The sequence below is a fragment of the Eublepharis macularius genome, chromosome 16 (assembly GCF_028583425.1).
Source record: "Eublepharis macularius isolate TG4126 chromosome 16, MPM_Emac_v1.0, whole genome shotgun sequence".
Taxonomy (NCBI): domain Eukaryota; kingdom Metazoa; phylum Chordata; class Lepidosauria; order Squamata; family Eublepharidae; genus Eublepharis; species Eublepharis macularius.
The window spans coordinates 5,953,369-5,975,144 of record NC_072805.1 but is presented as its reverse complement, the minus strand read 5'-3'; the positions used below and the strand labels follow the sequence as shown (position 1 = coordinate 5,975,144).

The following is a 21,776-nucleotide window of genomic DNA, read 5'->3' as shown; positions in this document are numbered from 1 at the left end:
GGTGGCCTCCCTGCCCCCCCCTCGCTGCCTTTTGCCTGCCCCGCAGGACAGGGGGTGTGCAGCAAGCCAGCTGCCCCCTGTCCTGTGGGGCAGGCGAAAGGCAGCGCAGGGGGCTGGGAGGCCACCGCGCTGCCGCCTGCACGCTCCCGGCGGCTGGCAGCTGTGCCCGGCGCCCCCTCCTTGGTGGCACCAGGGACAGACTACCTCCCTTGCCCCCCCCCGATCCGGCCCTGCTTGAAAGGTTTGGGAAGTGGAAGACCATTTTGGAATTTAATTTTCAGCTTTTCTCAGGCAACAGACTGGAAAGAATGACAGTATTTCTACACATGGAAGACACCTTCAGGTGGAAGGACATCTTGGGATCCAACCAAATATGCTTTAGCACTATACTTAAGTGGGCACCAATATTGTTTTTAAAGACAATCCATAAATTATTTTGTCCCACCATCTCCAACTGGATAATGGTAGAGGTTAAAAAAAAAAGTCACTCTTACCTACCATTATGAGACATTCCAACGGAAAGGCACTTTTGAAAACGACAGTATTGGCACTTGTTGCGATTTTTTTTCTGAATTTTACAGTTGCGGTCACATGTATCATAGACTAGCTTTAGTCTGATTGTTCGCCTAAAAAAGCCCTATGAAAATTTGAAGAAATAAATTTAGTGAACACTACTCAATATTAAAAGCTTATTATTAAACTTTATCTAGACAAGTTGCTTTTCTTTGATGCACCATTTATCTACATGAAATTACAGTAGCAGTAAGAAATCTTATGCAAAATATAAGTATAAATATGTCATGAAAGACTATAGTGATTATTTCTTGGGTATGTGATCATGTATCCTCATAATACCTATTACATAACAAGTGTGATTTGATAAAACAGTCCTGAAGTTTAAAGTACACCTTTCCCAGTAAGGCTGTGAGCGCTGTCCAAAAAGGACCACATGTGAACTTCCTCTGGCAGACAGAGGTTTTGGTTGAAACACACTTAGCAGCAAGAAAATCTAGCATGTCACAGTTCTCAAAATCCAAATTCTTGTAGAGATGCTATTCTGGAGTGCTACTATATTTCAAACTGTAAACACACAATTTCCGCCCCCCACCCAATAGTTCAAGGCAGACTGAAAGGTGGATCATTGCTCGTTTATATTTATCACATCTGGTAAATAGGTTCCATGGGCTTTTCTTATAGTTTCCCTCCCTTCTGTTGCAGGAATTTGAAATCAAAGTTTGCTTAGAGCCACAAGCCAAAGGGTTCCTTTTCTCTTCCCTTAGACCTAAGGCCTGCGGCTCACAATCTGTGGCCCTGGGTCACAAGGGGGTCCTTGTGATTCATCATATTCTTTAAGATTGTACTGGGGGGGGGTTATATTAAGAAAGTTTGTCAAGGCCTGTATTAACTGATATTACTGGGATGTTGGACACCTGTATGGGGAGTCCACATTATTAAGTGCCATCAAAAGAGCTGCTTTCCAGCTTTATATAGGTGAATCCACATCCAATTACAACCAAGCCTCATGCAACAAATTTTGACAATGTAAAGTTAAAATTTTTAATTTGATTCTCAGTAGCTTGATCTCAATGCTCACAGAAGGAATGAGTGGCAGGAACTCATCATGAGATAAAGACAGGACTCGTCTCTCATCTTTCCCAATGTTTTTATTAGCAATGGATCTGCAAGGACCTCCAATTCCCAGTCTTTATCTATCAGGGCTTTGCTCCAGGGAGTGACCTTGTTATTTTGCCCTAGGCCAATTCTTGTAACCAGTTTTGTCAACAAAACTCTCCCAACACTCATTTAAGAACTTGATAATTGAACTGAATGTATCCACAGTCACTCATAACAACAGCAGCAAAATGTGAACACACTGAAAAAAAAGCCAAAAATTGCTTTATTCACATTGAAACCATTGTGCAAATTGCAGACACATCCAAGAGAGGCATTTTCAGATATAGGAACATACACAAGTCTGGCTTCCCAACTAATTCCCTCTATATCTATTCCAGAATGAGTATTTGCAGGAAGGCTGTTTTCATTTTCTAATTTACAGTTTACAAATAAAACTAAGCACAGCAATACAACCTTATACCACATTTCAGGAACAAAAATCCAGGTAAATCATGTCCTATTATCAAGTTTTAATGAAGCGAAGAGACACGTACAAAAATCCTTTGCTACAACTCCAACCACATTTATTGATTTCCATTCTCCAAGTAAAATGTTAGACACCTAACAGTGCAATCCTATGCAAAGCCACACCCTTGACTGGAGTGAGTTCCCATTAGAGTAACTCTGCATAGGACTGCACAGCTGGTCTTCGCAAACATGCTTCTCTTGATCTGGGCCTGGACAGCTGATTCTTAGAATCCCGCCCCCCCACCCACCCACCCTGGCTTACTTTGGTTCTTACTCTGGTTACACGTTGTTTCTGTAAAAAGCAAGCAAAAGACAGTACTTTCTAAAAATCAGGCAGCTAGACCTTCTTTAAGAGAAACACACTTGTGAAGCCCACAAACGTGGGACAATCCAAAGCTGGGCCGATTCCAGACGACTAACCTGAAGGCGCTGCATGCCGCCATGTTCCGGATCGCGACGCATCGCGATCCGGAACATGGCGGCATGCAGCGCCTTCAGGTTAGTCGTCTGGAATCGGCCCAGAATTACTCACTCCAAGCACACTGAAACCAGCTGTTATTCTCCAACATGTCTCAGCTTCTGAATGTTGCTGATAGTACCTTGCAACCTTCACAAGCATGTACTCCATAATGGTAGCCTGAAGCTTTATCGCCACATATTCTACATTCAATGTTTAATGTTGTACCGGGAGGTTCGTCTTTGCTACCTGGAACTGTCAGAAGATTTACAGACGAAGGGCTTGATGCTGGTGAGAGAGAATCTGACAGGGAAGATGGAAATATTAGCAAATACTACAGAATGCAATTTCTTAATTACCAGTATTCCAGAGGTTATCCAAATAAGTGCATTGAAAACCTTACTTTTCAGAGGTTACAAAATCATCATGTGATATCCTTTTGAGAAATAAAATATTTAAGTGTAGCATACTTTAAAAGGATAGCCTTAGAAGCACCGTTCCTAGTGAGAAAAGGAGAACTGAAGCAGAAACCTATAAGGGAGGGAGGGGGAGGGGCAATCTCAGGAAAAATAATTTTGAGCCATGCTATAACACCATCATATTAGCAACAGCCTCAGAATCCAACATTATCTCATTTTATCACTGGGTTTAGCTCTCCTCCTTTCTGGACTCCTTGCTGGATTGGATTCTGATGAGCAGTATGACAAACCTTGCATTATGTTCTACCATGCTTAATACACTGAGCACTCTCCCAGTGCATTAAAAATAAAACAGACTGAGGCTTTCTTAGCTGCTGAAAGGCTAAGTCAATGTCATTTTCAATATATGGTGCCAGGACAGTATACAGTGAATTAGTTCACTTGCTGGAGCAGCTTGGAGATTAGGAACATGAACTGGAAGTCTGGGAAGTGTGCACATTTGTAATAACACAATACAAAAGGACAAAAGAGAAAGAAGATCCTGGCTGTGGAGAGCAAGAGAAGGGGAAGAGACATCCCACCCCCCCTTCCCTATTCCTGGGGTCCTGCTTGACATTCTCAAATTTCGGTGGCACTCCTTCAAAACCAAATCTTCTGTCGCAGAAAGGGACCAAACGATTAATTAGACACATCTTCAGGAATTCACTTGTCCTTACTTTACTAAATTTGGGGGGATCAAAGGGGTAACAGGAAATACCTTGGGGGCGTGGCTGTTATCCCTCGGAAACGTCCTTGTAGCCAGTATTTTGATTATGTTTATTAAGAATTATGGAATTCTTTAAACTTAACTTAAAGCATTTAAATGATTCCAAGTGAGCAGGTCTCGTTTAAGTGGTTTGCTGGACTGAGTCCAGCATTCTTTGTCAGAATCTCAACCTTGATTGGTGCTAGGCAGTCCAAAAGAAATTAGGCACTGACCCACTGGTGCAAGGTCATCTGCTTGCTACTCATTTCTAGCCCACACAGTAGGAGTCCCTAAATCCTAGAAATCTACATTAAAAGAATGTATCTTATTTACCTTCTTTCCATAGTGTATGAGTTTATTGTGCTCAGCAACTTTTTTGCTACCCTAATAATGGTTTTGACCAGCTTGCGACACCCACAAACAAGTTAATGAATTTCCTATCCTTATATATTTATATCCTTGTATATTTATTGTACTCTCTATTGTACATTGCCACCATCATCAAATTGTTTCCAAAAAATTCCAAGCATTGGACAATTAGAGATATAGTTGTCAGGAGCAGACATACAGTCTAAGGGAATCCAAAATGTTCTTCAAGCTGCAGTGTACTGTTGAATTAAGAACTGGTGTCAAATGGTCAAATGTAAATTTCACACAAGAATTTTGAATCAAACTGAAGCATCTAATGAGCTTATTTACCGCATTAACATCATTTGTTTTGCGTAGTCAGTAGAGTCCAATTCTACACTATCATTAGTTTTACATAGTGGACAGTGTCAAATTACAAATTTAGAAATATTCTAAACCAGATATATAACAAACACAAAAGAAAAGATAACGGCCAAAAACCAATATAAAAATCTGAATAAATGCCATAAGGACTTATCCATTCTGGATAACAGAATTCTCACCTGTAATGACTGACCCATCAGATCCAGGTCCATTTCCCAGAGAGTGAAAATCTGTAATGCTCAATGCTCCTGAGCTATCCCCACTTATTGACTGAGAGAGCTCCTTTATGTTCTCCATATCTTGTAAAAATTCTCCAGATAAAGGACTTTCAAGATCCTCCTCCTCCAAGGGAATGAGGGGACAAAGTGAGCCTTCTGTCTCCACCATGTTGGTCAGGCAGGGTATGTCAGTTGGCATTCATGAGATCTCTGAAAGCAAGACCGCTCTGTTAGCAAGGCAAAGGTAGCAATTTATCTCTCACATCTGTATTGCTTCTCTTTTCCAACAAGCGCAAAGTGCTGCCCACCCCGACTCCCCTCCCCTCTGACTCCCCACTTTGACTCCCTTCCCCTCTGACGTGCCCACCCCGACTCCCCTCCTGCTACATGGCTTGAGTAGGGATTGGAACCTGGGTTGTCCTACCTTCTTTGTTTATTATTTATGAGGCCTTGTCACTTGAGGAGTCTTGTGATTAAAATAATAAAAATATATAAAACAACAAGCCATTTTAGCAAATCACGGGACAGAAACCTCACACAACCATCCATAAAACAAGACCTCTGACCACAGCAGACTGTTAAAAAAAGCTGGAAGATTGAAACACCTTTGGTGTAGTGGTTAAGAGTGGCAGGACTCTAATCTGGAGAACCGGGTTTGATTCCCCACTCCTCCACTTGAAGCCAGCTGGGTGACTTTGGGTCAGTCACAGCTCTTTCGGAGCTCTCTCAACTCCACCCACTTCACAGAGTGATTGTTGTGGGGGTAATAATAACATACTTTATAAACCACTCTGAGTGGCGCGTTAAGTTATCCTGAAGGGCAGTATATAAATCGAATGTTCTTGTTGTTGTTATTAAACACTTGGGTTAAAAGATGCATTTGTCCTGGCGCCTAAACAAATATAAAATTGAGAATCAAGAGTATATCAATTTAATATTTAATTTAATTTGTATAAAGAAATGGGTGAAAGTCAGCTAGTTATCACAGGAGCGCCCAAATGACTATCCTGAGATTACATGTGGTTGCTACGATGATTCTGGCTGGGACTGGCTTTTGTGGAGGCATTTGCATCAACCACAGCCTCTGTAGGAGTGGGATTTATACTAGGAACCCAATTCCCACCATGGTAGTTGCTCAAAGAAGTGCCACCACCAGGGCTTTTTTTCAGTGGGAATGCAGTAGAACAGAGTTCTGGCACCTCTTAAAAATGGTCACATGGCTGGTGGCCCCGCCCCCTGATCTCCAGACAGAGAGGAGTTTAGATTGCCCTCCGCACGACATCTAAGGCTTCAAATTTTATTCTTATCAAGTTTCTTAGCTCAAGAGCCCAAGCTTCAGAGCTCTTGAATAGAGATGGGCACGAACCTAAATGTGACCCCAAAAAACCAGGCCGGTTCGGGGTTTGCGAACCAGGGTTAGTGGAAGCTCCTTTCCACGGAACTTCCACGAACTGTATACTGGTTCGTTGGGTCGTATTTACAGGGGCAGTTTAAATGCCTATTTAAACTGCTCCTTTAAGGGACTTGCAAGGGCAGGTCCCTTTAAACTGCCCAAACCCCAGCCCCCCTACCCCCTACCTCCACACTAGCTTCCCCTGCGGCGCGGCGTCCTTCCTCTCCTACTAGGAGGGGCAGGAAGGCCGTTTTTGGCCTCTTCTGCCACCCTGGGGGCCCACAGGGTGGTGGAAGAGGCCAAAAACAGCCTCCCTGCCCCTCAAATGGCTACCGGGGTGGCCATTTGAGGGACAGGGAGGCTGTTTTTGGCCTTCTTGCCCCTCAAATAGCCACCGCGGCGGCCATCTGAAGGGCAGGGAGGCTGAAAATGGCCTCTTCCGCCGCCCTGTGGGCCTGCAAGGCAGTGGAGGAGGCCAAAAACGGCATCCCTGCCCCTCAAATGTCTGCCGCAGCAACCATTTGAGGGGCAGGGATGCCGTTTTCGGCCTCTTCTGCTGCCCTACGGGCCCCCAGGGCAACAGAAGAGGCTGAAAACGGCCTTCCCGCCCCTCCCGGGAGGAGAGGAAGAACACTGCGCCATAGGGGAAGGTAAGTGTGGGGCTGGGACTGGGGGGCTGGGGTTTGGGCAGTTTAAAGGGCCCTGCCACTGGCAGGTCCCTTTAAATTATCAGCTGGCAGGCGGTGAGGTTGGGATACCCCCCCCCGCTGCCTGACAGCTGATAGTTTAAAGGGACCTGCCGCTTGCAAGGCAAGAAAGGGCCCTTTAAACGGTTAAATGCCCCTTTCCCTGCCGCTGTTAAGGCCGGAAAGGGGCATTTAAACCCCACGAACCACAAACTGGTTCGTAACTGGTCCAGTTCCGTGGATCATGGTTCGTGAAACCCACGAACCTCCTGGTTCGTTGTTTTTTTTTTTTGTTCTGTGCTCATCTCTCCTCTTAGATAGCAAATATCCTTGCAGCGATGGAGCTTTTGTTCCCAAACACCTTTCCTTAAAGACACATGTTCCTAAGACAAGGCAAAGAATCAGATATGGACTTACAGACCCCTTTGCTTAAAATACATACTCTTAATTTACAGAATAGAGCAAACAATCTAACTCAGAGAAACATACTTGAAGAATTAAGTTCTTAAGATGCTCTTGATTTTTAATAGGTCACAGTCTGGCTTAAAATTGACTTGACATTACATAACTTGTATAACTGACCCAGGCACCTCACAAAAATCTAGCGGTGATTAGAGCAGTATTTCTCAGCCACAGTTCCGTGGAACCCTGGTGCTCTGCAGGACATTGGAAGGGGTTCCGCAAGAATTCATGAATAAATGCACCAAAAGCTTTTGAGAAATGAGAGACTCCTAACATTGGAAGGTCATGACCTGAGATCTAGATGGCATGCCTATTTGTGGTACGACAAAGTAAAGGTCAATGCAGACTTTAAAAAATTATATCAGGAGAGCCATTTTGAGAATCTGGACCAAATATAAACTGACACTAACATAGAAGACACCACTTTGGATTTCAACACAAGAAGCATTTTATAGAAGAGAGAGGATTTTCAAACAGGGATGGTTGACTTATGGAGATTTACTAGAATTCTCACAGGGAGATTGTAAATTGAAGAAAAAGGGAGGAATAGCTAAAGGTTATAAATGTCAATGGTTTTCCTATGCTCAACTTTTAGAAAGATTCAAATTAGATAAAAAAATTATGGGGCTTTGAACATGACAAGAATGAGTTTGAAAAAGAGCTATGCTTAAATGATGAACATGTTATTTCTAAAATGTTACTGAAATTTGAAACAGAAGAAGAATCTATGAAAGATTGTATGGTAAAATGGGCTAAAAAGGTTGGGTATAATATAATGATGGATCAGTGGGAAGGTATGTGGATAAAGGGGCTTAAATTTACTTTGAGTGTTAGACTTAAAGAAAATATTTATAAAATGATGTATCGCTGGTATATGTCCCCTGACAAATTAGCTAAAATGAGTACAGGTATGTCGAATAAATGTTGGAAATGTAAGAAAAAAGAAGGAACATTCTATCATCTCTGGTGTGCTTGCCGTAAGGCTAGAAAATTTTGGATTCAAATCCATATGATAATACAAAAAAATTTAAAGACATTTAAATACATTTTAAATACATTTTAGAAATAACATGTTCATCATTTAAGCATAGCTCTTTTTCAAACTCATTCTTGTCATGTTCAAAGCCCCACAGGAAAACCATTGACATAAACTGACTGTTTTTGTTGGGATTAATGGACAAACAGTTGGAAAATCAGCATGGGGTTTTATTTTTGTATACGACTACAGCAGCTAGGCTTTTATATGCGCAAAAATAGAAAAGCACAGAATTGCCTTCAACTGAAGATTAGACTATGTGAAAATGACGGAGTTAGCGGAGATGGCTAAATTTACAGCTTTGATCAGAGATAACACATTGTCTACTTTTTGGCTAACTGGAATCCCCTTACTGACTTTCTGCGTGAAATAAGGAAAAAATGATTTGATGATTTTTGGCTTTGATTTTTAAGAAGATAAATCTGGGAAAAAACAAACAGAAGGGAGGCAGTAGTGGAAAAGAAAATTTTGGAGAGATTAAATTTTAAGTATGATGTTTGTTAAAAAAAGATAAGTGTTGTAGAGAAGAACGGAAATGAAATACATATTGTTTTCTTTTATTTCTAAGTTCTGTCTTTTCCTCTTTCTCTTGTAAGCTTTTTATTATCCTTTTTTATTTTTGCTTTCTGCCCTTTTTATTGGGCTTTTAATTCTATGAATAAAATAAAAAAAATTTAAAAAAGAATTTGTGAATAAATAAATTTTTTGAAATATGAAAACTCCTGAAATATCATGGTTATTAAGGTTAAGGTTATATAATAGCTCTTTACAAATCAATTTTCTAAAAAGCAAGTTAGCAGTAATTGAACTGCACTTCCTAACATCAACTTTTCCTGGCTTGTAGATGTTTTCATAGGCAGGGGCTCCTTGGGATTTGAAAAATTAATTTAGTGTTTCCGTCATGAAAAAAAGGTTGGGAAACACTGGGTTAGAGTTTCAGACGAGGATCTCGGAGAACTAGGTCTCTCACTGAGTGGCCTTGACCTATCACACACTCTCAGCCTAACCTACCTCACAGGGTTGTTGTAAGGATAAAATAGATGATGATGTGAGCTGGTTTGGGTCCCCATTGTGGAGAAAGTAAATAAATAATAAATGTGGCAGAAATGGGGGCAGGAAAATGGAAGGGTGGTTGGTAGATGAGAATCAAAGATGGTGGATGAGAATCAAAGAAGGAAAGCTGATTGATATTGGAGTTGCCAGGGTAAGGGAAAGAGGAAAAAGGTGGGGAGGATGAGACAGGGTAAATGAGGCACCACAAGTCCTTCCAGGTTCCCCACCGTGCAACTTGGCCTGGTGGCCAGCACCTCACAATTCAGAGAGAGTTTTCCCGGGGACAGGAGGCCAAAGGGAGGGAAGGAGGGAAACTCAGCGACTGTTCAAATGCTTCTGCTACAAGTCATTAGATCAAAGTATACATTCAACCATCAGTGAAACACATCTCTTGGTTTGTTTTTGAGGCACCAAGGTTGTCTGGATCACATATTCTCTTTCTATATCCTTTATCCAGAGATTCTCATCAAATTCCGTGCTTTATAGAAAGATATATAGCGGGCACATTCAAATCATGTGTTTACGCGCTGAATGCATGCAGAAGCCCCCCACCCATGGCTTAATTCCTGGCATCTGTAGTGAAATGAATTTGAGGTACATGGTCTAGATGGACCAATGGCTTTATAGGAATACATATTCCATCCTGTAGCACCTATAAGACTAACAAAATGTAACTAACAAAATTTGTTAGTCAAAATTTGAGCTTTCATTGAGTCACAGCTCACTTCTTCAGATACAGCTAGAATGTGAGCCTATCTGTCCTTATATCCTGAAGAGTTGAGTGATATAAGGACAGATGGACTCACATTTTAGCTGTATCTGAAGAAGTAAGCTGTGACTCAATGAAAGCTCATACCCTACCACAAACTTTGTTAGTCCTATAGGTGCTGCTGGACTCTTGCTCTTTTCTACTGTTACAGACAGACTAACACGGCTACTCATCTTGATCTATATTCCATCCTGACCTCTTAAAGTACCATACACTTTTTCACCTCTATGCAAATAATATATTGCTTTAGTTCTTAAATGGCTATGGTAGCATCCATAAGATTTGGAAGATGAAAATAATTATTATCCCCAGAATAGACAAATACATAGGTCAATATTACAAAAGCTGCTACTAACCCTCCTTAGAACCCTCCTTGACATTTTTTTAGAAATACTTGTTTGACTTTATACTTGTACAGGTTAAATTTCTCCCAGCCTGTAGGTACCATGCCCAAATTGTTGCCGTATGCAGCTAATAAACAAATAACACTGTGGGGGGGGGGGGGGAAGGAAGACCAAAGAAGTGCAAGTGATCTGACGGGTGCACATTTGTTATTCAACAGCCCATTTTTCTACCCTGCCTGATCCCCAAAGTTACAACTTAGATATAAATTTGCAATACATTTTTAAATCCTCCAACCAATATGCATACACACATTACAGACCTCCTGCTCAGAAAATTAATAATGTTAACATGTCTTTGTCTTGTGCGCAATGTGTGCACACTTAGCAACAATGATTTCTGAATGGCCCAAAAGACATAAAGTCAGGCTTCAGTTATTTACAGCTCGTGAACAATATCTTGCCACCACTAAGAACACACACGTATCCATTTATATACATGTATTCAAGACACATGCTAAATTATATTTCTTTGAAGCTAATGGATAGATTCTGTATTCCTCCCACACCCAAGGCACTGACAATGATGAAAGCAATGGGCTTAGATTGGAGTAACTCTGCTTAGGATTGCACTGCAAATATAACACTGGTAAACTTACTACTTTGTCAGTGCCTAGTAGACAAGGGCACAAACCGAAAATAAATGAAGCGGGAGGTTCGAGGTTCGTACAGTTTCATGAACTTTCATGAACTTGCTCCGGTTCCCAAACCAGTTCATGTGGCTCGTGAAAATGTCACTTCCGGAGCAGCAGAAGGTCTGCAGAAGAGGGGTGTGCACTTCGGGTTTCCCCCTTTTAAAGCCAGCCGCTTTTCAGCTGATGGGAGGGGAATCCCTATCAGCTGAAAAAAGCTGCCAGCTGTTCTGCTTCCCATATTTGCAGAAGTTTGCTTATTCCCTGCAGGCTTTAAAAGCCAGGAAGGACTAAATGTCTGGTTTTCCCTCCCTCCTTTGGGATATGCACACACTCTTTTTCCCCCCAAAGGCAAGAAAGTGTAGCAACGTTGTAACATGGTAGCATAGCAACATTGCAACATCACTGCACTTTTTCTTCCTGGCTTTAAAACCCAGGAAAGGATAGCTGCTTTCCTCTTCCTCCAAGGCATGTTTCAGGCTTTGCAAAGAGAAAAAAAAATCCAAGGTTTTGCACAGCGCTTTGGAAACAAAGTGGCAGGGAAGCTGCTGCTGTTTCTCTGCCACTTTGTTTCCAAAGGGCTGTGCATGCTGGCCCCGATTCGGAATATCAAAGCTTTCAGAATCAGGCCCGATTCGGGTATTTTACCCAAATCAGATACCTGAAGTGCACACCCCTAGACTAGATCACTGTAATGCATAGGTCTCCCTTCAAAGTTGACTTGGAGACTCCAGCTGGTACAGAATGCTGAAGCTCATTTATTATCAAGAACTAGGGAGAGCATACATATTAATCCCATTCTACAGACCCTCCACTGCTTACCCAGCAGTTACTGGGGTCAATTCAAGGTTTTGATTATCACATACAAAGCTCTTCGTGGCCTCAATCTATCACATCTGCAAGTCCGCCTCTCCCCCTATGTTTCTCCACAATAGCTTTGCTCATCTGAACAGGGTCATCTGCAGATACTACCTTGCAGTTGGGCAAGATCAATAGCTGCCTGTACACATACTTTCTTTGTGGCAGCCCCCACCTTATGGAACGAGAAAGGTGGGAGATTTCTCATTTTCCTGGCTTTCTACAAACTATGCAAATCTGAATTATTCAGGAAGGCTTTTTTATTCAGGTAGTAAGGTTGTGCTGTAAGAAATGGCCCTGAGAGATGCCTTGGTAAGGGACAGGGCACTGTTTGTTAATGTAGATATGCTCCTATTGGGTAGTTTCTGCATCATTAAAGATGTCATGTTATGCCTTGCTTCAGCAATGTCCCATCTCTTGTTTTCAAACTTCTGCATCCCAAACCCTATTGTATTTGTTCATTGTATTTGTGTTGCTCTCTAACTGAAAAGTATATAGGGTTTAGCAAACTAGCATACATGTAAGGAATAAAGAATTGGTATAGGTGGAAATACTAGGTCTGTAAAGTTACTTAGTGCTTAGTGTGCATTAAGATACATTTATACAGGAGTCATTTTGTAGAAAAAGAGCTGCAAGAACTCATTAGCATAACATTAGCTTCCCCCGCCCGGCACCGACCCAGGCCGTTTCAGCCCCGATCTTGGCAGAAATGGGCCCAAACACCTGAAAGTGGCCATTTTGGGCCCTTTTGGGCCTCGATCGGGGCTGAAACGGCCCAGATTGGGTCGGTGCCGGGTGGGGGAACCATCCCTTGCTTGGCAGCAACCCGATCCAGGCCATTTTGGCCCCAATCCGGGCCATTTTGGCTCCAATCCAGGCCAAAATGAGCCCATCATTTTGGGTCCGTTTGGGCCAGGATCAGGACCAAAACGGCTGGGACCAGGTTGGTGCCAGGCAGGGGAGGGTTCCCGTGCCCAGCACGGACCTGATCCAGGCCCTTTTGGCCCCCATTCAGGCCGTTTCGGCCCAAATCCAGGCTGAAACGGGTCCAGAATGGCTGAAAATCAGGTGGGTGGGGCCACCAGACAAGTGACCTCTTTGGAGAACTGCCGGAATGGTGTTCCGGCGTGTTCCCCCTTGAAATGAGCCCTGCATTTATATATGTCACAAGCCCAAAAGATTTGATGACTTCACGCTAAAAAGGAGAAAAACTCATTTTTATTATACATTTGAATGAATTTGTATGTTTCCCTGTATGTTTCCCCACTCTTACAAGTAAAGCAACTTCTATCAGTAAGGCTACATATTTAGTTTCACCCATAAATCTTATTGTACAAACATGTAATGAAATAGTAGAAACACTATAGCAAAAGTATCAATGTGTCAAACATGCTTTGTTCATTTTATATTCTTGGTCCATATTTTTAAACTTGTTAGAAATATGTGAGAGGTTTATAAAGGTAACATTTATTGCCATCATTGTCACTTAGATCAGTGGTCTTCAACCCAGGGCGAGAACCACCAAGTGAGCTGCTGCCATTTTTCTGCTGCTTTTTGGAAGCCCTGCTGCCAATGGAGATGTGTAACTATGCGCTACTGGACTTTGATGTCCTGTGGTTTCCTGCCACATGCCCAGTGGAACTCATGCAGCTGCCTCTGGGTTAAAGTTGAATCCTGGGTTTGGAAAAGTTGCAAAAACACTCATTTATATCATCATGTTCTGTCAACCACACAGGAATGGAGAACAAAGGCCCAGCAGCTAGATGACCTCCGGGGATTAACTGCTTCCTCATAGAATGTACATCCGAGGTGGTTATTCCAAGGTAAAATTATTCAGCTGCCTTGGTGAGGGAGGGACCTTTGCCCCATAAATTGTGGTGGTTAAATGCCTAGGAAAAAATGTCTAACTTTCTGTGGCCTACTGGGCTACAAAATCCCTGCTTTCATGGCTAGAAGGCAAGAATTATCTGGGAGGCCTGGTCCTTGTCCCCTCATATCAGAAAATTCTGAACCTGTCTTCGGACAGTGGCACAATTCTCACTGATCAAAATGCTGGAATTGTGGGACTTCAGATCGTTTTTGGCATGTCCACTGATTATAGCCGTCTACATGACTGCCAATATTCTTGCTCCTGAAAAGGCACTTCTTCACCACATATACAGCCACTTTTATTGGGACAGGTAGAAAGGCAGGCTAGGAATACTATTTCTGCATCTACATATCTAGCAAAAGCACTAGAAGCAATCCCAATGGACGGCTTTGCTAAATTAGTAAGACAATTTTTTCTGTTGCTGCAATGCCACCAGTGTCAACAATGAAAGGCAGCAGCTGTTTACTAAAGAAAAAAAGGTGCAGATCCTTTACCACTCAACCCAAGCAGTATTCTTTCAGCGCTGCAGTAGGGAAGCCTATTGAGCGGAAACTACTGGAGGACATACACAAGTCATGCGTCCACAGTTAACTAGCCTAAGTGAAAGGGGCCAGGGTGAGAGACACTACAGTAGCTGGCAACCTTATCTGACATCCCTCTAAGAAGAGATGATGCTCTTGTGATGAATTCCTTCATTGTGACTGCAAGAAGACCTCTCCGTGTGATCCAGAATAAAGAAAACATATCAGTGAAAGAGTGTTCTTAATTTATGTGCACGGATATCCTGAAACAGTCATCGTTACTGACCAAAACTGGTGCTGGCTCGACATTGGTAACTGTATCTTTTTAAAGCAAAACATAAATTGGTGAGACTGTGTGTGACATTATAAACAATCTCAGTATCAGTTTGGTACATATTGCCTCCAATACCAAGATCAAACTGAAAGATCATGTACTACTAACGTAAACTACTGAATAAATCAATGATTTCAAGACTTCTGAAACAGCATAATTTTAGCAATAAGAAAAATGTTAATGGTAGGGAGCAGAAACTGACCTAGTCAGATGTCAAATAAGTAAACCCAGCCATACAACTAGAGGCACAGCGTACACTGACATAATGCAATTCATACAGAAACCAGGACTAAGAAAATGTGTATAAGCAAGATGCAAAATAATCAACGTGAACCAAAACATCACAGAATACAGCTGGGAAATTCCACTGTGAACGGAAAAGCTTCCATTTTGCAAAGTGGTAATGCAGTCATTTGCTACTACATTATTTCAAAACTATGTCTTAAAGCTGTCAAAATTACTAAGCATCTAAACAACACTAACAGCCTTGCCAGATAGTTGGACTTATGTTCTCCTACAAAGGGAGTTAAAATGGCAGCCACAAGCCCATTCTTAGCCAAAATTTGTAATGGATTGTGAAGAAACCCTGTATGTTCACGCAACATGTTTCAGAAAGCATTCTCAGAGAGAAGGTGAATATAACAGCACACCAGAACGTGAAAACCCAGTGAGCTTTATTAGAATTAAAACCAACAAAAATATAAATGTAGCTTCTTGATTCTGTCCTGAAAGTTACTCTTCATTGTGCCAGTCCAGAGACACGAGAATGTTAAATATTCCAATCAGCAAACTGGCAAATAACTTGCATTTTATAAACCCTATTTCATTACTTGTTGAAATGTCTCTGAAACTGCGCTGACTCACACTGCGCAATCCACTTTGAGTCTTAATGAAGGTGGATTATAAATAATGTAAATAAACAAAATAAATGAGCTCTTATTTATTCTAAAGGCCTATTTCATAAAGAACTGCAATGTTAAGTTGTTTACTGTTGCCAATTAGTACGATTGTTAAGATCACATCACCACTAGCATTTTAAAATACACTCACAAAAATGTAAGATTTCTTTTTATGTTTCCGTATTTATTTTTGTTTACAATCTGCCTTTTTTCTCACCGAATCTCAAGCCAGATCACAAGAATGACAGAACTATTCAGCCAATCAGCTGATTACAAAAACCATTCAACGCTATTAATGTATTTTCTTTTTTCAAAAAAACCCAGGTTTTTCTTTTCAACCCAAACTCTGCAAGTTAGTTTGCTTTCATTCCTACTTTTGCAAGGAGAAATTAAAGAAGAGGCAAAGATAATTTGCACCTGAGGGGGGGGGGGGCAATGGCAAACCACCCCATAACAAAAAGTCTGCCAAGAAAACTTTGTGATGCAATATCCCCCCATGGGTCAGCAACGACTCGGTGCTTGCACAGGGGACTACCTTCACCTTTAAGTTCTCAAAGTAGATCTCACAGGTTCAGAACTACCTCGGTCAGGACCTCCAGCACAGCACTTACTGAAAATCCCTCACCACAAGCAGTTTCTTTGGTTGTTCTAATGATCTCTTGATCAAAGACTGCCTGCCAGAATACATCCAACAGAGATCCTCGGGCGATCCTGGCTCTTTAACAAACATGCTTCTTTGACACACAAACTTGCAAAAATACTGACTACATTCAAACTTAACATGTTCAGATGCTCACTTACAAATATCTTTGGGTGCACACCAGAAAAGGGGGTACATAAGAAGTAGCTCTCAAGTTGTAAAATTTTAGGACAAGGAAGCATGTACTGTCTGGCACTGCTACAGTTAACAGCAGAAATTAAGTCTGCTAGCGCTGAAACGGACCATCTAGTCCAACCCCCTCCTCAGGGCAATAAATCTAAGGCAAGCATTTCTGACAAGTGGTTGTCAGGGCCTTTGCTTGAGGACCACCCCCTCTGAAGGGCAGCCCACAACCCTCCTATGTCTTTGATTCCACCGTCAAGAATTATTGCTCTAACATCACTAATATTGAGACTGCACATGCTGCTTCATTCCTAACACTCATAAGTGTTTTTTTAAGCAGATACTTTGTCTCTCCACACTCAGGACAATCATTCCAGTGCTAACATTTCAAAAGGAACGGTCTACATCCAAGAAAAGTTGCAAATATGCTCACCCGCTTTTCAGAGTGCGTTCCATTTATTACCATCTGCTAAACTTCCAGGCTGCGTATTGGCCAACTGAATGCCAGGAGTTGTAGCTCCCTGGAGTTGTTGTTTTTGTCACTCTAATCTCATGTCCTATTAAAGAAAGATTGCACGCTGTCCTTGGAAGAGTAGTTAAACATTCACCTGTAGCCTGGGACTTTTGACCTTAAGACAAAACAGTCCCACTAACAAAGATTGAACTGCAGCATTCTGTATGAAATCACACAGAGGCAGGGTTCCCCCCCACCACCACTTTTTTATTTTTATGTAACTGCAAGAAACGAGGAGCTTTATGCTTCAGCCTCCACACTACTCTGAGACTCAGGTTTCCTCAGATACTCCATATAGAAATATCTTCTACCCATCTAGAAATGGGTTATTAAGCTCATCCTATTGATGTATCTAGTACAGTTCTGGTTCTCTCTCACTCTCAAAAATAGTTCAGTAATGCAGTTCTGGTTTTGCCTCACCAATTTCCAACCAGCTGATAATTATCCATTAGTGCTTTAACTGTGTCAGTTTCTGAAGTGTGGTTATACAGGATAAATTATAATCCAAAGGGCTTGCAAGCACAGGCAAGAGCTGAACACGTGAACAGAACCTCAGCAGCTGCTGCCACCACAGAAGCTCCGGCTGCCGAAGAGAGAAGCTGTCTTTAAAACGGCCCTGCTTCTTCCTACCCGAAGCGGCTGGCACCCTTCTCCTTTCTTCCATCTTATCCTCAGAACAACAAACCTGTGAGATAGGTTAGGCTTAGAGTACGTGACTAGCCCAAGGTTGCCCCTGGGAGCTTTTCCGGCAGTGTTTGGGCTTGAACCCAGATCTACCAGAGCTTAGTCTGGCACTGTAACTACTACACAATAGTGGCCTGCCTCTTGATCAGAGGTGATGCTGCAGCCAGAAAAATAAATGAATCTATAGGGAGAGGTGCTCTCCCTGCATGCTGCTTATCTGGCCTGCGAGTGACCATCATTTCAAGAAATGCAGCAGGCAGGTTCGGTGGGATCTGACAAACTGTGTCAACCTCCTACTTACTTACTCACCGCAACCTCCTACACCCCCCTCTCAAAGAGCTGCAGTTCCTCAAGAACAGAATGGGATGCAGCATGGGTGCAGCAGCAGGAAACGGACCTAGCAGACCACGCCCCCCTACACACACACACACACACACACACACACACACACACACACACACACACACGTGCCTTTTCTGGATGAGTTTGTGCAAGATGAAAGGAAGGTGATTTTTGCAAATTTCCTCTCAAGCAGCATCCCACCCTGTCCCCCCAACTCCTCAAGTATATCAGGTGTGTGTGGGGGGGAGGGGGGGGAGATTCAGAACTGAAAGGGAGAGAAGCCATTGTTATGATTTTTTCCTGCCCATAGTTCATTGCATCTTCATATGTATTATTCAACCTAGTTTCTTCAATGTCCAAAATATCCACTCTTTCCTAGCCCCAATATTCAGCTCCATTTATTTATTTCTGCCAAGGAGAAATTTATTTATTTCTGTCTGTCCATTTATTTATTTCTGTCTTTCCTCTCAGCCACTTTCTCCTGCTCCTGCAGAGCAATCTTGAATTCACCCCCACCTCTGTGCTCCCAGCCCTTCCTGCATCTGCACAGCTGCAGCATCCTGCAGGATTCATTATATGATCTAAACAAAACACAATTATTTATAAGTTGAAAAACTATGACAGAATCGATATCTGTTTCAGGAAAAAACTGAATATGTAGTTTTTCTCTATCCAAGAGGAAAATGGTACAGTGTCCTTTGATGGTCATAGATCCAGAGGAGTTAGCCATGTTAGTCTGTAGTTGCAAAACAGTAGCTTATGCTACTATAAAGTTGGTTAGTCTTAGGCCGATTCCAGATGACTAACCTTAAGGCGCTTCATGCCGCCCTCTTCCGGATTGCGACGGGGAAAATGCGAAATATCGTGTTTCCTCGCGCGAGTTTTGCACGTCGTCGCACAAAACTCGCGCGAGGAAACGCGATATTTCGCATTTTCCCCATCGCGATCCGGAAGAGGGCGGCATGAAGCGCCTTAAGGTTAGTCATCTGGAATCGGCCTTAAAAGTGCTACTGGACTCTTTACTATTTTGTCCTTTGATGGGCATTGCTTTTCCTGACAATGAACTTACAACCTTGGAGGGCAAGAAATTGCACATTTCAAAAAATAATTCACAGGACAGTCTCTTCTTCCTTGCTTATTTACAAAGTGTACATATCCCTTGATCATAAAACCAAGCTCAAAACAATATACAGTCAAAAACCCATTATTGCGCCAATAGGTACACAAGCCAAGGCATCAGTTGTGTGTGTTACGCAGAACGAACAGCAAATGCCCTCTGGTGGAAAATGTACCACAATCGGCATTTTCTTTACTACATTTTGAAAATAATTTTTCTTGAAAACAATGCATATGTATTACACAAACACCTGCACATTTCCAGATCAGCACTTGCAGCTATTTAAGTAGGTTCTAGCCCATAAAATGGCACCGCCATACAATGCTTCGTTCTTGAATATGCCAGAATATGTATTCTGCTACATATCTGTTTCTTCACTGCAGATGTGTACAGTCAAAATTCAAGTATAACATCGGATCATCACGCTGTCCTATCATGATAGATCTTGATGGCATATTGGAGCAACAAAGCAACCTTCTCGGTTGGACCAGGAGAGGTGTCCTTCAAGATATAATAGTGGGCTTTAATATGCTCAGACAGGCCCATCTTATTTCCAAGAATAGGGTCAAGATACTTAAACAAATATTTGCATAAAAGGGACAATAAAAGAGGATATGTGGGACTCTTTCGATACATTTCAATTCACACTGACAGAATCTAGCAGAGTCGGCTATTTTTTGGAATCTGCCATGTAAGAATGCTGAAGGCATGACGCTGAATCTAGCCAGAGGGAAGGCGCTGCGCTGCTGGGGGCTGCGCAAATAACAAAAGCGAGGAGCCACGTGCCCTATTTTAAATGAAATCCCTAGCCTCAGGGGAGAGTAAGTTTTGTTAGCAGCACTATGAAGGTTTTGTAATTCAACATCCAGAACTCTGCATTTGATCATTCTAAAAGCCTCTGCTTGCGAAAGCATAGATAGTGCGTCTGAGGATAGGCCAATGGTACTGAGCTTTTTCTCAGTGCAGGCAATGAGAAGATCTGGATTCCAATTGCAATGAGAAGATCTAGATTCCAATTGCAATGAGAAGATCTGGATTCCAACAGCACATGGAAAATAAGACTGGGGGGGGGGGGGGCGGGGTTGGGATTATAGCGTATTTGCAGCCAGTACTTGATGGTTAAGAGCCATGAATATGGGCCCAGTTCAAGTTTGTAACACAGCCCCCCTGCAGTCCTATAACAAATATAGCTCTTTCAGAAGTCATTAAAATATTTTGTTTCCAAAAAGGCATAAAGCACCATATTAAAATAAAAACCATATAGCCAGAGCCACATGCCCCTAAACCCTGGTAAGGTACACTTACTCCCCGCCCCCCCCCCCCCACACACACTCTCTTGCCTTGTAGCTACACATTCTCAGTTGGCAAGAGAGGAGGAAGGATCAGGAGTCTGACCTTTCTCCCTATTCTTAATTCACAAGGTCACTCTGTATCACAGTATTTGTTTTGGTGGAAGTTAAAAAAACCTTATAAAAACTTCCAAGGCAGTGCAGGCACCTCACTGACTCAACATATCGTTCCTTCAATAAACAATCACATTTCATCTCCAGAAGATTTGTGATGCACCCAGTACTAGAAAGTTGCAGGGGTGGCGTAATTAAGGCCTTAAAAGCAGGAAGAAGTCAACGCAGAGCAGCAGATCCTATCACTAAAGAAAAGCTGGAAATTTAAAAAGTGATTTAAGTAATTTATGAAGAATTGTGACTTCTGATCGTCATGCAAATAAATACCACTTTAATTTGCTGATGGCAACTTACAATGTAAAATGACACAGATCACGCTCTCACATAAAACTGTTCACCATGAACAAAAGTCAGTGAATAATCTACAAATGCATTTAACTGCCTCTCTCATCCTTTTTCTTTTCCCCTTACCTCAAGACAGGCCCTGAAGAAAATGGAGGAAAGTATGCTCCATCTCCTAGCTGCTGAAACAGCCTCCAGTATAACAGTGACTACAGCCCCACTGTCTACCAGATTAAGTGCTACTGTCTTCTGGTTTCCGTGAACATGTTTACATGTTCATAGGCTCAATTTCCAGTCCTTAAAAAGGGAATTCTCTGCCTCTCCATTAGGCCAACAAGGATAGATGAAAAAAAGGCTATTGGAACACTTAAAGCGTCTACAATATAAACTGCAGAAGTATGAAATCTTCTAAGTCTGACACGTTGTATTGTTATGTACTCTTTGCATCGGCAGGGTGAACAGAAGTTAGTTGCACACACACACAAAAAGAAGAAGAGCCCGGCTGGATCAGACCTGGATCATCTGCTCCAGCATCTTGTCTCACACAGTGGCCAAAAAGTTACTGTGGAAGGCCAACCAGAATGCATAGAGACCGAGGCCTTCCCCTGAAGTTTTCTCCTGGCAGTGGGATCCAGAGGTTCACTTCCTCTAAATGGGGAGGTTCCCTTTAGTCGCCATGGCGAGCAGCCTCTGATCGACCTATAATCTAGTCTAACCCCCTTTTAAAGCCACCTGTGCCTGTGGCCAGCACTATGTCCTCTGGCAGTGAGCTCTACATTTTAGTCACTTTTCAGGTAATGAAGTAAATGTGGCACAGAAACCATCTTATCTAGACTAGCTTGTCATCCATTAATTATATTAGGGGCTTCTAACTCTAGAAACTTTATAGCTGGTTTATGTTTTCATTTATATATTTCTACATAG

The 21,776-nt window shown here is 42.2% G+C and overlaps 1 protein-coding gene across 3 annotated transcripts in view; it reads right to left on the bottom strand.

Moving 5' to 3' along the window:
* Positions 1-21,776, bottom strand: part of PPARA (peroxisome proliferator activated receptor alpha) — a 39,989-nt gene that overhangs the window by 11,338 nt on the left and 6,875 nt on the right. For 2 of the 3 annotated variants that reach the window (XM_055000307.1, XM_055000309.1), the window contains exons 3-5: positions 4,675-4,923; positions 2,742-2,902; positions 499-637 (exon numbers count right to left, since the gene is read on the bottom strand). In XM_055000307.1, the coding sequence (XP_054856282.1) occupies positions 499-637; positions 2,742-2,902; positions 4,675-4,912 (538 nt within the window). In that variant the 5' untranslated portion in view covers positions 4,913-4,923. Of the gene's footprint in view, positions 1-498; positions 638-2,741; positions 2,903-4,674; positions 4,924-16,883; positions 16,974-21,776 lie in introns of those variants that run through there. The other variant, XM_055000308.1, reaches the window with a different exon arrangement.